The 14,375-nt window shown below is 53.5% G+C and overlaps 1 protein-coding gene across 1 annotated transcript in view; it reads left to right on the forward strand.

Annotated features, from left to right (window-relative positions):
* Positions 1 to 1,061: 1,061 nt before the first annotated feature.
* The window catches only part of DPP6 (dipeptidyl peptidase like 6), a 519,939-nt gene continuing 506,625 nt past the window's right edge, over positions 1,062 to 14,375 (forward strand). The window contains exon 1 of the mRNA XM_045837839.1: positions 1,062 to 1,130. Within this exon, the coding sequence (XP_045693795.1) occupies positions 1,071 to 1,130 (60 nt within the window). The 5' untranslated portion in view covers positions 1,062 to 1,070. The remainder of the gene's footprint in view (positions 1,131 to 14,375) is intronic.

The following is a 14,375-nucleotide window of genomic DNA, read 5'->3' on the forward strand; positions in this document are numbered from 1 at the left end:
ACGCTGGCTGCACTCGGGCTAAACGTCTCAGCTGTACCCTAACGCGTCCCTGGTCCCGTCCGGACTGGCGCTTCCCGCTGTGGCCGAGCAGCCTTCACCGCGCGGCGGTCCCTTCCCGGGTTTGTTTGTCTCGGTTCCCCAGGGTCGCTTTTCCGTTTCTCTCTGGATGCTGCCTAATTAGGCCATGCCTTGACAGGCGCAAAAGGGAAAAAGAGAAGAAAAGAAAAAGCAGAGGCCCTAGGGAGCTGGCGAGAGTCGCACTGCAAACCCGAGAGGGGGCGCCCTGCGCCCTCCCCCAGCGCGTGCGTCCGGCGGTCCCGGCCCTGCAGACCCGCCCGCGCCCAGCCCAACGCCGCCCGCGGCGGGGGCCTGGCGTCCTCGGCTGTAGCCGGTGGGGACTCGGCCGAGAAGCCCGGGTACGGTCCCGGCTCCTCCTCCTCCTCCGCCCCCGCCCCCCCTCCCCCGGCGCAGAGCCGCCGGCAGAGCCTCGCTGCCACCTCCTGACCATCCCGGGAAGACAGGAGAGCGCAGCCGGGGGCGGGAGCGGCCGGGAGCGCGCCCGCCCCTCGGACCTGCGTGTAATCACCGCTTGCGGGCGCGGGCGGGGGCCTGGGCGGCACTGGCGACGGCTCAGCCGGAGCGCAGAGGGAGCGGAGCGCGAAGCCGGGTGCGGTGCACGGCGGCTCCGTCCGGGGGGCGTCCAGCGCGGGTCCCCGAGCTCCCACGGGTGTTCCCACCCGGAGTCTCCCCCTCCCGCACCTTCTCGCCCCTGCCCGGGGTCCCCCCTGGGACTGGCTGGGGCTTGTGGTCTGGAGCGTCCTGGGCGGGTTCCCAGGAGGCGGCGCCGGGCACAGAGCCCTGGGAGTGGCGGGCGGGCTTCCGAGAGTCCGCCAGCGCTTCCCCCGTGGCCGCGCTGCGGGCTCCACACCTCGGGCGCTGAGCCCCGCAGAGACAGCGGCGCGAGGGCGGACTGCGGCGCCCGCACCCCTCTGGAGAGGGCGCCCCCCTTGCCGGCACCGCGCGCGCAGAAGTTTTGAAGGTGGAGTACCGGGCCCCCAACTTCTCCGGACATGAACCAAACCGCGGGCGTGTCCAACAGCGTCAGGTGTCCCCCGGGCAAAGGCCCCAAGGTAAGGGACCTGCGACGAAGGGGCTGGGACAGGACCTGGAGGGAAGGCGGAGGCAGCCGCCTGGGGCGAGTGGCCCCCGCTGGTCCGGGGACTCCGAGGCGCCGCTCCCTCCGCGTGTGTGGGGTCCTCGCGTCCAGACGGCCGACGGAGCGCGGGGTCTGTGAGGAGAGGTGCTGGTTCAGGAAGCCAGAGCTAACGCGGGATCTGCGGACAAGGAGAGGCAGGGGCAGCTGTCCCCCGGGTCTCGGGGCGTTGGGGAGGGGTCGGCAGCGGGAGCTGAGCCCGGGGGAGTCAGACGTGACCTCTGCGGTGGGCGCTGGCGGGAGAGCCCCCGGGAAGCGCTCTGGGTTTGCGCGGGCGCGCGCGCGCTCCTGCTGGTGCCGCGACCGCGCGCTCCACTCACTTCAGGGGGCCGCCGCTAACCTGGAGAGAGTGGTTTCAGGACAGGACGGACGGTCGGGGAAGGAGAGCGGGCAGCGGCCTGAGGGACCGAGGCAGAAGCTTCTGGTAGCCCGGAGTGTGTAGCGCCAGGCCTGGGGCACTTCCACGCGCCCTGCGCCGGCTCCCCACCGGGGTCCGCGTCGTGTGCGCGCAGTCTGGCTTGACCGCTGGCCTCTGGGGCTCACCTTGGTTTGAGGTTTAGTTTGCAGGGAAACCCTTACCTGGGTTACCTGGGGGAGCCCCGCGGCAGGGCACGGGTCGATGTGCTTGTTAAATATTTAAAGCCATTTCTATTGTTTTTTAAACGGAAAGAAGTCAAGTGCTTTGGGTCTTGGATTTGCTACGCAGCCTGAATCCGTGCTGTGTCTTTCAGCTGGTGTTCGCTACCCCTGGTCTCGCCTTACACGCTTTCCACGCAGACAGGCATTCATTTTACTAGTGTGTTATTAGAGGATTGTTCCCAATAATGTCTGCTTGCGGGGTGCGGGGGGATGGGCTGGACATCTGTGCAGCTGCAGTTTGTATGATGCTGGATTCACTGGGCGAGTCAAGGAGCTCTTGGTCTGCTGAGCTGATGTGGTGTGAGCGTTCGGGACTGCACACCTTTCCTCCGACAGAGTGATATCCGGCACTTTCTGGTCCTGCCGGGTGTCGGGTGAACTAATTTAATAAGCAAGCCGTCTCTCTGATCTCCTTCCTCGTTAACTATGATTGGAGTAGTTACGCTTTTCACATTTACTTTATTTAATATCCAGAGCAAATGTCTTTTTAATAGGTAGGAGCCGATAGTGTAAGATTTCAAATTAAAAATAATAAAAGTTTCACACCTCGGTGAATGTGTGGTGGGGGCACCTGCGGAGTTCGGAAGAGTCCGTTAATTTCTCTTTAAAAAATGCCTGTCGCGCCCGTGTTCACGTGATACATTGTATCGCAGGGCGAGGACACCAGCAAACCCTCCTGGGATGGGTTCCAACAGAGAGCAATGACTTAGGAGGGACCAGAGCACCTGCTAGCCAGGAGCCGGGGGTCGCCAGGGGCAACGAGCTTGGCCCGTGGAATCGTGTTAATTCGGTAAACACGCACGCGCCCTCCAGCACTCGGGCAGCAAGCACTGGCAATGCCTCTGATGTTCCAGGGACCTGGCACCCCAGTACAAATGTAGACGTCACTCTCTCTCTCTCTAGAACACGGCCCTGGGCATGCCCGGCCCTTGGGCTTTGAGGTCTTGGACGCTGCCCACTGCCAGAAGGGAGGTGGTCGCCCCCTCTGCTGGAAGGAACACGTACCCCAATTCCCCTCCTCAGAGAAGAACGCCGGTGCGCCGCAGTTGGCCGTCCAAGCCTGTGGGTTTGCAGGGCGTCGTTTGTCTCGAAGGTCGAAGGTCGCTGCGATGTGTCAGCGCTGGGGGTGGGACTGACGTGGGGCCGGTGAGTGTTCCGGCGTGCATGGGGGGGCGTGCCCCTCGCAGGGGCGGCAGACCTGGTTGGAAGGTGCCGGCCCACTCCCACGAGACAGAGGACGCAAGGGTGTTTCGTGAACTATAAAACCCCACGAGTGTTTGATGAGAAGTCCAACGTCCGTGTGTTTCCACTGTACGTGCTGTTCCGAGAGTTCCAGTCGGCAACGTCGTGGGGGGAAAGGCCGGCAGGACGGCAGGATGGCAGGACTCACATGGTCATTGTCTGTTGTTTACCTGTCGCTGCTGTCGCAGCCTCTGCGGGGGAGGTCACGACGACATGTCCTCGGGCGAACGTGGCTCGGGGAGCGTTTATTGTTTTTCTCTTTAGGGTGGCCCTTCGGCGGGTGACACCTCCCCATGTGTCCTGAGCAGCAGGGTCACTGTAGCTTCGTGCTCCTGACTGCAGGGGCGGGGGAGGTGGGTTTGGCGGTGACTGGCCATCAGTGAGGAGCTATTAAGGACCCACCACAGGCTAAGGAACCCCTCTGTCATCCCCAGTGTGGGCGGGAGCCACGGCCCCAAGGGATGACAGGTCTTGCAGGGGCCGGCACATGGCATTTGGGAATAAACCTTCCCCGGGGGGTCCTGCGGGCAGGGGTACCCGTGTTGGTCTGGGGCCGGGCACAGTGACCGCTCGGTGACAGCTGCCCCTGTGCTGCGGGTCGTGGGGGCCTGACCCCCCATTGGATGCCGCCCACCCGTGGACCCATCAGGGCCCACCCGGGGCGTGTCCACGGTGGTGGGCCCTGTGCTGCAGGTGCTGGCTGACTTTGCCAGCTCTGGTGTGACGGCTGTCTTCTGGAAACACACCGAGTGTCCGTCTTTGTTCTTATAAGTTACAAAGTGATACACACGTTATGACACTAATTAGATACAATTACAGGTATGAAGAGAAAGGAGAGTAGGCCAAACCGTTACCTGTGATTAACTCAGAATTATGAAATGAGGACTCTTTCCACTGCGGTCTCCCCTGAGCTTTTCTCTAGTCCAAATGCATTCTTGTGTATGTGGGGCGTTGTGGTGCTTACTGAGCATATTTTGTGGCAATGTTACTAAACAAGAGGAACATTTAAAATTTTAGTTTTGCAACCTTATGGGCCATTGTCTAAATTATTTTTCAAAATCCAGTATACTCTTTACTTTTATAAAAGAGCTGCTGTTTTATTATTTGCACAGAATGTTTGCGTTTCCTTCTTCCCGTTGTGCAAGACACCCAGGCCCTCCGTGGCCAAGCGGTCGGTCACGGCTGTGTCTCAGCGCTGCCGAGTGGCAGGGCAACCTAAACCCCGGCGTGCAGTGGGGGTCCCGCCGCATCCCAGAGTTATTCTGTGATGTAGCTTCTCCCCCTCACGTTGCCCCTCGGCTCTCCACCAGCGCTCCCCTTCCTCCGGGGCTCTCTGCACAGGAAGCCTCCCACCGGAGCGGGTGTGTGTGCTCAGAGTCCAGCTCTGCCTTCGGACCTGCTCGCTGGAGTGGTGAATGGCTAATGTCTCGCCTACTTAGAGGAAAATAAACTTTTATGTTTTAAATATGTTACCTGCTGATAAACTAGATGCTATGTTGTATTTAAAGCTTGCGTTTCGATTGTTTTGTGCGGGGCTTTTTGAATTGTTGCGGGAGGTCGTTGAGGGGGCATGTGGGCCGGTGACTCACTGTCTGGACCGGGCAGTCGGCACCTGCCCCCCGAACTGGAGCCCGCCCCCCTCCATCCTCGGTCCTTGGGGTGTACGCTCCGCCCACCACTCCCACGCCAAGGTGCTCTCAAGGGATTGAGCCCACCTGGACAGGAGAGGGGACTGAGCCCTATCTGAAGTTAAGACCCTGGCAGGTGTGCCCAAGACGAGCCTGTGCGTAGAGTTCCTTGCTTAGCAGCACACCTGTTACCTGTCAGCCCAGAGCGCCGGCCTTTTCCTCCCCACTCTCCCTGCCCTCCTGCCCGGAAGCCAGTTCCGGGTTTCACCTGGGGAGCTCCCCGGGTCTGGAACCCACCGCGATCCAAGCAGTCCCTTTGGTGGACTCAGCTGCTGCCTCCTGCTGACACCTGCCTTCCCTGGAGCCCTTCTCAGCACGGGGACAGTGGGGTACGGCCTGCGGGGTCCGGGGGGCTGGGGTCTCCATCATGTTGCTTTGGGATGTTTGGGGAACAAAGACCCTGTCACTCCAAACCGGCTGACTTGGTAGGAGTGTGTCTTGTGAGTTCTGCTAGCCACACCCCCCCTGCAACCCTGCATGTCCACCTGGCCTGCGTTCCGGAAGGTGTTGTCTTCTGGGTGTGGAGTTCTGACCGAGGGGGTTTTGGTTCTTCTTCCAGCACCGGAAGGATGGTGTTTCACTGAAATCCACTCTCGGTTTTTTTCTACTGAGATGTGCACGGCCATATTCCCTATTTGTAATGGGCCTTTTTTCTCTGTTCACTTTCAAGATTGTCTCTCGTTAAAAAATTTTTTCTAATTAAATTTGTAGGGATGGCACTGGTTATGAAGATTATATAGGTTCCAAGTGTACATTTCTATGATACACAGTCAGTACACTGCACTGTGTGCTTGTGTGTGGGGGGGTCTGCCCGCAGGGCCCCCCCTGCCCTGGCCACCACGGATGAGAATAAGTCTACCAAGACATGATCTGCTTGGAGAAGAAAGGTGGCCGATCTCTCCAAGGACAAGGGCCAAGAGCCTTTTCCTCAATGGGCTTTTAATAGGTTCATTTTGCACAGGAATGCAGGTAAAGCTCATTAATCATTGCCAGGCAGTGAGGATCAAACAATGGATAGCATACAAAGAATTACAAGGGCTTATTCTGAGTCAGGTCTGTTAGCTAAAGGGCTACACAACTTTGGGAAACAAACTCACTTCCTGCCCAGACCTTTATCATTTAATGGAGAGCAGTCTTAGCAAAGCATGTTTCACAGGAGTTTATGCATTCTTTCCTAGGCCTGATCGCCCAGGGGAACCTGCCCTTTCCAGCACAGGGCTGCACCAACCTCTGCCATTGTTTCAGGCTTAAGTCAGGCAGGGGAAGTAAGGCAGCCAAGAGATTAGGAGACTTCTCATAGACAGAATGAGGACTCAGGCTATGTCAAAGCCCAGGGGTGAGGGTCCATCACCCCCTCTTTCTATAGCACCCCCAAGTCCTTCCCTGGGGCCTCCCCATAATTGTGCCTGTCTTAGGTCGTTCCCCCCTTGGGGAATCTTACCCATCATTGTCTAACCAATCAAGCACTGGGGGCCAGGCAGGGTGAAGTAAAAAGGGCAGAGGCAGCTCCCCTGCCAGGGAGATAAGCTTTGTCTCCTTAGTGGCTTCTGGTCCGAAGGTCACTCCCTCAGCCTTAGCCATGGGGGGTTACAGCTTCTGAAACCAGGCAGGGCGGTTCCCAACATGTGCTCACTACCCAAAGCCAAATCCTTATCCATCACCATGTATTTGGCCCCCTCTACCCTTTGCCGTCCCTCCACCCCTTCCCGCTGGTACCCACCATACTGTTGTCTATGAGTTTCTATGAGTTTCTGTCTTCTGTCCCACATGGGAATGAAATCATATGGTTAGATTTTTCTGACTTATTTCACTTAGCAAGATATTCTCAAGATCCATCCATGTTGTTGCAAATGGCAGTGTTTCATCTTTTTGATGGCTGAGGAGTCTTCCACTGTGGATATGCACCACCTCAAGGTTGTCTCTTGATCTTTTCTTTTGGTATTTGAGTGCTATGTACCTAGGCACGTGTTTTCCCATAGCTGTCCTTCTAGGAGTTCGTAGATCATCTTGGGTCTTTACATTCACTGTATTGGGGAATTCTGCAACCATTATTTCTTCAAATATTTTTTTCTGTCCTTAATCTGCTGACATGACAATTATCAATATATTGCATACTTTCTGTCATCCTACGAGTCTTTGAGACTGTTCATTTTTAGGAACTTTTTCCCTTTTATTCTTCATGTGTGATCATTTCTGTTGCTCTATGCCTGCATTCATGCCTCTTCTGTTTCCACATTCTACTCTTATTACATTCAGTGGTTTATTTCAGATGTTGTTTTAATTCTACAGTTTCCTCTTTTCCTTCTTTTCATATTTTCTATTTTCCTTGCTTAGATTTGCTATCTTTTCACTCATCATGAGTACTTTTTTCTCTTTCAATTAATGGGTCTCCTGATCACAGCCACTGTAAAATCCTTATCTTCTGATAATTCTGGCACCTGGGTCCTCTGGGGACAGGTTTGTGTTGAATGTGCTTCTTTCTTGAGAGTGGGTCCCATGTTCATATTTCTTTGTATGTTGAGTCATTTTGAATTTTATCCTTGGCATTGTAAGTGTTGCGTGGAGGCTCTGGATTTGGTTGTGTTTCTCGGAAGAGCGTTGGTTTGTTTGTTTCAGTTTTTAGTGAGCAATTAAGTGCAGTTTTGTAGGTTTTGTTCTTGTATCATTCCTTGGCCACCTAGACTCTCCCAGTACTTGCATGTCTGGGGGTGGAGATGGGCCGGTGGTGGGGGTCAGGGGACCACCAGAGCAGCCTTGGGCAGCACCCATGCAAAACTTGAGGCTCTCCGACTGATCTTGATGCTAGAATTCCCCTCTCACTTTCCAGCCTCTGCAGTGCCTCAACCTGTGTCCTCTGCAGCATCTTCTACCTTTCGGTCGTTCTGAGGTTGATCCTTCAGATCATCTGCTGTGCACCTTGCATGAAGGTATAGTTACAGGTACCACAGCCGATTGGGTGTGAGCATGACTCAGCCACTGTTGACAGTGGAACGCCACCTACGTTTTTCATGAGTCAGTTCAATGCCTAGACTTTAGAATCAGTCTTTTTGGGGACTTTGCCTGCTGTGCGCCTCTCATCAGCAACATCACCTTTCTACGATAACTCAACATCTCGCTAGACCGATTCTGAACTTTATTTTCCCAGCTCTCTAGTTTAACACTTCATGTTCCTCTGTACTTCGAAACTCCATCCAGGAAAGGATGGCCAGCTGGGCATCAGACTTCCCAATATTGCTTCCGTCTGTCCTCTCCCACCAAGACCTTGTTTAGGTCTTTGTGAACCTCTCTCTTTCTTGTGGACTCTCAGCCTCTTCCTCATTTCCTCTTGTGTCGGTTTTTCCTCCTCTCTCCTTTCATTTTCCTAATGTGTAGTCTCCCGAATTCACATTTTGATAAATTATAACTTGTAAAATCCCAAGGCTCTCATTTGTTCCTTTTTTTCTGTCCTGTTGGAAAAAAGCGAGCATCAGCTTCCTGACCTCCCCTCTCCGAGATGCCCCCTGTGTCTTTCCCCCTCTTTCCTGCCCCCCCCCCCGCCCCGTTTTGTTCAGATCAGCAGAGCTTCCTTCTCGAGAGGCATTCTCTCCACTTTGCAGACTTTCCCTCCATCCACACATCTTTGAAACTGGGCAGCCTCCTCCTCCTCCTCCTTTTCAGGGGTGAAGGATTTCTGACTTGGATTTGAGGACACAGCTCAGCCACCCACTCCTTTTCCGTGGGAAGCCCTCCTTAAGGATGGATCAGCCATTGACTCACGGCAGCTGGGACGAACTCAAGCGAGCCTCTGGGATTGCTGATTTGGCTGGAACCTGGCATGGTCCTGCCCTTCCTCCTCCCTCAGGCATCATGCTTCACCATCCCCACCCCCTGGGCCCCCACTGAGTCATCTCAGAGCCAGAAGTCACCGAGAAAGAGACTTCTGTCACAACTCTGCAGTCTGTGTGTTGGCTGGAATTTCAGACCTTCCCACCTGCTCTGATCTCTGATCTCTGCCCCTGCCCGGTCCTGGGCATCTAGCTCTTTCTGAATGCCCAGCTCCCTGGTCCTTGCCAGGGAAGGTGGTGTGCCTCGTGTCTCCCCCCAAGGGGACCCTCCATCCCCAATATGGAGCATTTTAAAACAGGATCTACTTCCGAGGGCATGGTCAAGTCCATTGTTTTATAAAAACTGGGATTCAACAAAATGTCCGTAGTTAGGGAGAGAGCCAGGATTCTCATTCCCCGATTGCTAACTCTTGGCATGAGAATTCCTTGATGCAAGGTTGCTACGTGGTCTGTCTCGTCCAATTGAATACACGTCAGGGACCTCATCTGCGGGACAGCCAGTGAACCCGCCTCCAGGACACGTCAGTAACACGTACTGTTAACAAAGGCAGGGGCAGTCGATGGTCTGTCTGGGCGGCCGTAGCTCTTCACACTGAACAAGGAAGCGTCCTTGTCGGGTGGGTAATTTCTGAAAGAAATGGGAAAGGGCACCGATACGAAGAAAAAATGTAAATTCCTTTCACAATGCAGAATCCGAATCATCCTGAAGAAGTTTAGAAAGTTTAATGTAGGGCATGAAACATAAATTACTTTAATGACTTCCAGGATATTAGCGAACATCTATTTATGTTATTTTGCTTTTACATTTCATCGATTTTTAAAAATTTAATTGCCCTCGTTTCCTCAGTAAAATATATAAAACTCATGTAAGCTCATGCATAAGTTAAATTTCCAGGAATAGAGGGCAGAAAATGAGTAGTAATTATTTTTCCAGTTTAGCTTGTTGAATTATTATTTTTTTTTTTTGAAGTCAAAAGCTGGACCTCAAAGGCAGTATTTTAGTGACCTAAAATCTTGTACCTCGTGAAGAAAATAGACTGGAATTTTATGGACCCCAAACCTAGTATTATTTTTGATTAAGGGGCCAGAAGTCTGTATTTAAATCAGTGGGAGAGAGGGGGCATCTGAGTCCTTGCCCATTCCCCTCCCCCATGTGTAGGGCCTTATAAAATTTGCATTGTTTTCATACCACACATGTATCATTTGTTTGCTATTCTATGCTCACATCTTCCCTTTTTTTAAAAAAAGATTGTACTTATTTACTTTTAGAGAGAGGGAAGAGGAGTGAGAAAGAGAGGGAGAGAAACATGTGAGAGATACATTGATCAGTTGCCTCTTGCTCGCCCCCAACTGGGGGACTGGGCACGCAACCCAGGCCTGTGCCCGGACCAGGAATTGAACTGGAGGCCTTTTGAGTCACAGGTTGGCACTCAGTCCACTGAGCCACACCGGTCAGGACATGCCTCTTCCCTTTTTAGTGGAAAATTTGAATGCAATATGAAGAGATCATAAGACATTTAGACAATGCTGTCATTAAAAATTGTATCTGACAAAATGTGGACACAACAGAGCAAGTTCCTGTTATTTGTTTTATTTTTCATAGACCAAAAAAGGCGAGGGCACGTTGGCGTTTGTTGAAGTCATTTGAATGTACCAGTTCCAATGTGCAACATCTCCCTTGTGGTGGATCGGTTACTGTGGTGGCCGCGGAATGAGGGGAAAGCATCGGCTGGCTGGATCTCAGCATCAGCTGGGCTGTGTCTCCTGTTTGGGTTGCGTCTCGGGATGTGGGCGCAGAGCTATGGGTCTTTTTTTTTTCTATCTGTGAACGGAAGGAAGTCAGCTGAGCTCAGAGACCCAGCAAGCTCTTCCTGCTGATATTCCAACCCTAGCAAGAGTCATAAGCAAAGTGATTGCTGTTGTTCAGGCATTCCTGGGCAGAGACGGCAAAGGTGATCTTATCGTATGATACACTTTAATGTGAGTCCTGAGTCACTGGGAGTCCTTCACACTCTAGTATGAAAACAACCACATGCTCCACAGAGTTGACATAAACTCGAGACCCAAGACAGAAGGGTTTGGTAGGAAATGAAGAGGTGCCTTCTCTGTCCTTCCACTTCTTGTAACGTTTTCATAAATGCCCTGTTCTCCCATCTTTGTGACAGAGACCGAGGAAAGTAGGTGAGCTTGCATTTCTCCTTTTCTTTGTTAACCCAGGAAACTGAGCTACACAATTCTATAAACAAATCAGGGACGGTCCCAGGGCTGGTGAAATCAAGAAAACTGAACATGGGCAAATAATAAACAGCACTGACTCTTTTATTCAGGAAGCTTCAACCCAAGCCCCATTCAACCCATAAGTCTGTTACTTTCCTCAATGCTGAGTAATTGCTATGTATTTTAGAAGCACCGGACTCCTTGCTTACTTTTCTTCAATAAAACAAAACAAAACAAAACTGCTACTTTTGTTGTGAGCCAGGGTCTTCACAGACAGGACAGAGAACAACAGGATGAAACACCGAGCTGTTACAAAAGCAAGAAGGCCTAGTTGCAGGACGGCGGCCGGAGAACAAAGGGGCAGGAGGTAGGACTTGCTGTTGGCCGTTCTCACGACACGCCCACAGTCCCAGAAACCGCAGGTCAGTGTAACCAGCCTTTCTGCCTCCCCAGTGGTACCTGTAACTCTTGCCAACCGAAGGACCCACGGGTTCTTACCGACATGGATTATGTAACATTTTCTGTATTTGCTTCTGACCATTTTTACGTGGGACCACTGAGAAGAGATCCTACAATGATTCCTTCCGGCGTGTGGGCACCGCGGCTTAGCTTCCTCAGCATTCTAGTCAGAAGTTTGTAAAATCGTACTAAGAGGCATCATGCAAAAAAAAAAAAATAAGAACAATGAAGCGACGTGCGCCATTTCCCTAGCATATTGGCTCTTGTAGGGGGGCAACATCTGTTTTGTGATTCATTCGTCACCTGCCAGGCGGTCGTCTGTGTCATGGAGGTGCTGTCCCTCGTGTCCCAGCCACTCCCCTCCCGGCCCACCGCCTCACCCCCGCCCCTTGCAACACAGGACTCCGCCTGCTCCCAAGCCCAGCCGGTCAGCCCGGGGCCAGACGCGTGGTCCTCAATGAACAGGTCTGCGGGCTGTGCTGGGTCCATCAAACACCTGCTCTGGGGAACTGGAACTATGGGACACGGGGACATCCTCAGGGGACGGAGCACACTATGTGGAAGGTCACATAGCTGCCAACTGCCAGGTGCAGTCCTGTGTCGCCCAGACGGCCGTTGAGCGAGAAGGTGGGGCGCAGCTGGGGTAGTGAATTATGGGGTTCCCGAAACACGGAGCACATGGCCTCTCTTCCAGGCGTCTGGCTCCCCTGCTCATGGCGTGCGTCTCTCCGTCCCTGCATTTCTTTTCAGTATTCTGATGCGTGTGCACTGTGATGGGAAGTTGATAGAAAATAAAGAAACATCTCGCCTGACTAGCAGCGTTTTCCACTCTCTTTCCCGCCCCTCATTATCGCCAAATAATTCTGGCGGTGTCGAAGGGGCCTTTTGATGAGCTTCTCTGCATTCTTTCGTTCTTTCTTCTTCCGTGTGTATCTCGGGAGGCGCACGTGAGGAGGGCGAGTAATGTCCTGGATCGCTTTCTAAGCAGGAGTCGAGTGGCAGGCGCTTCCGAGGCTGTTACTGGCCAGAGCTCACGGAGGGAGCTGGAGTGATCAGCAAAATAAAGGGTGTCTGGGAGGCTTTGTGGCCAGAGATGAAAGGGAACGAGACACAAAAGCTGATGCTGCGGGCGGCCAGCAGCTACACTTGGGGGAACAGGCTAGAGATGTTGGCATCTCGCTTCAGGGGAGTGTCAGCAACACCTTCGGGGTTTGCTCACGGGTGATGTGCCGGACCTGGGGTGTGGGGGCAGTGGGGAGCCGGGGGGCTCGGTGGCACATCGGCTATAGGTTCCAGATGGGGGTGGGACCCGAGTCGAGACTGCCCAAGGAGGGGGCCCAGCCCATCTATGCTACATTTGTTGGTTGTTTTTGTTTTATTTTGTCCAAGCTCCTTTGACTGGCTTTCTTCTTAGTTTGCAATCCAATGAGCTCTAAGAGAAACAATGTTCAGTGCGTCCTGGCTGGTGCGGCTCCATGGATTGAGACCGGCCTGAGAACCAAAGGGTCGCTGGTTCCATTCCCAGTCAGGGCACAGGCCTGGGTTGTGGGCCAGGTCCCCAGTAGGGGGCGCACGAGAGGCAACCACACATGGATGTTTCTCTCCCTCTCTGTCTCCCTCCCTTCCCCTCTCTGTGGTGCAGGGTGTGAAGGCCCCCGAGGCCCCAGTAAGTGTTATCAGGGCCTCTCCTCTTCAGCGGACCAGCCGAGTTCTAGCGGCTGTATCAGCTCCATGGGACGGCATGGACAACCTTTGTTTTCCCCTCAGCCCGTGCCTTCCAAACAGAGCTTCACTTGTTTGTAGCCAGGTTTCTGAAGGTGTTGCAGCTTTTCTCCGGCCCCTTCGCCTTGCAGACGGCATGATTTCAGAGGTTAACGTGCCCAGCTCAGTCTCCCACGACAAGGTCACTCCCCAGATTCACTCGTCATCTGGCTTCTCCTCCGTCCGCTTGGAGCTGCTTCAGGTGTGGAAGCCCCCCGCAGGGGTCTTCTCCCAGCCCCTGCCTGGTGCGTCTATCACTCCTCCGCACCAATGAGAACTCCCCGTTTCTCACGTCTCCGAGGCTGGGTGCACGCGGAGAGCCATGGGGGGAAGGGCAGATGTAACGTGGCCGGTGCCACTGAGTTCTGGTGGTAGGCTCCCCCCGATCAGCGGACATACGGCCCCATCCAACACAGCCACTGGGACATTTGGTCCAGTACAAAAGGCCCTTGATCGTTGGTTCTATCAAAACGTCCTTGAGCCCTGGCTGGGGAGCTCAGTGGGCTAGAGCGTCATCCTGATATATCAAGGTTGCAGGTTCGATCCCCGGTCTGGGCACATACAGGAGTCAACCAGTGAATGCACCACTAAGTGGAACAACAAACTGATGTCGCTTCTCTCTCAGTCTCTCAGATCAATAAAGAAAGTGTTTTTAAACTTTCCGTGAGCAGATCTGGTCATTTTGACGTGAACCGCAGGAGAAAAGAGATGGAGTTTCTGGGGTCGCCTGTCCTGCTGACGGGCTTTGTGGCTGTCTCCAAGCCCTCCATCTCTCCAGGGTTCAAGCACTGTTTTTTTTTTTTAAATGTCACCTTTTCATGTGTTTTTAAACTTTTAAGGAGATTTTATTTATTTTTACAGAGGGGAAGGGAGGGAGAAAGAGAGGGAGAGAAACATCAACGTGTGGTTGCCTCTCACACGCCCCCTACTGGGGACCTGGCCCACAACCCAGGGATGCGCGCTGACTGGGAATTGAACTGGCAACCCTTTGGTTTGCAGGCCAGTGCTCAGTCCACTGAGCCACACCAGCCAGGGCTCGAGCAATTTTATTAAACACTGTGCTGTGTTCGGTGGTCTCTGGGGGTCTAGCAAATACTAATATTATACTTATAAATCCACTTTACACTTATCTTCACTACGTCAGCAGCAAAAACTTGGGATCTAAGTCTGTATGTTGGCCTGTATTTTTATTTCTGGGACAGAAGATGGAACCTCACCGTCAGCACACACACAATAAATGGTTGTGAATGGCGCCGGCGTGGAAGAACTCTGACAGAGGAGATAGTTCTCATCTATCGACAGTTGGGGTTCTCATCTCTGGCCTTGACGGGG

This window comes from Phyllostomus hastatus, unplaced genomic scaffold, assembly GCF_019186645.2.
Source record: "Phyllostomus hastatus isolate PE091 unplaced genomic scaffold, TTU_PhHast_1.1 phas_contig_244, whole genome shotgun sequence".
NCBI lineage: Eukaryota > Metazoa > Chordata > Mammalia > Chiroptera > Phyllostomidae > Phyllostomus > Phyllostomus hastatus.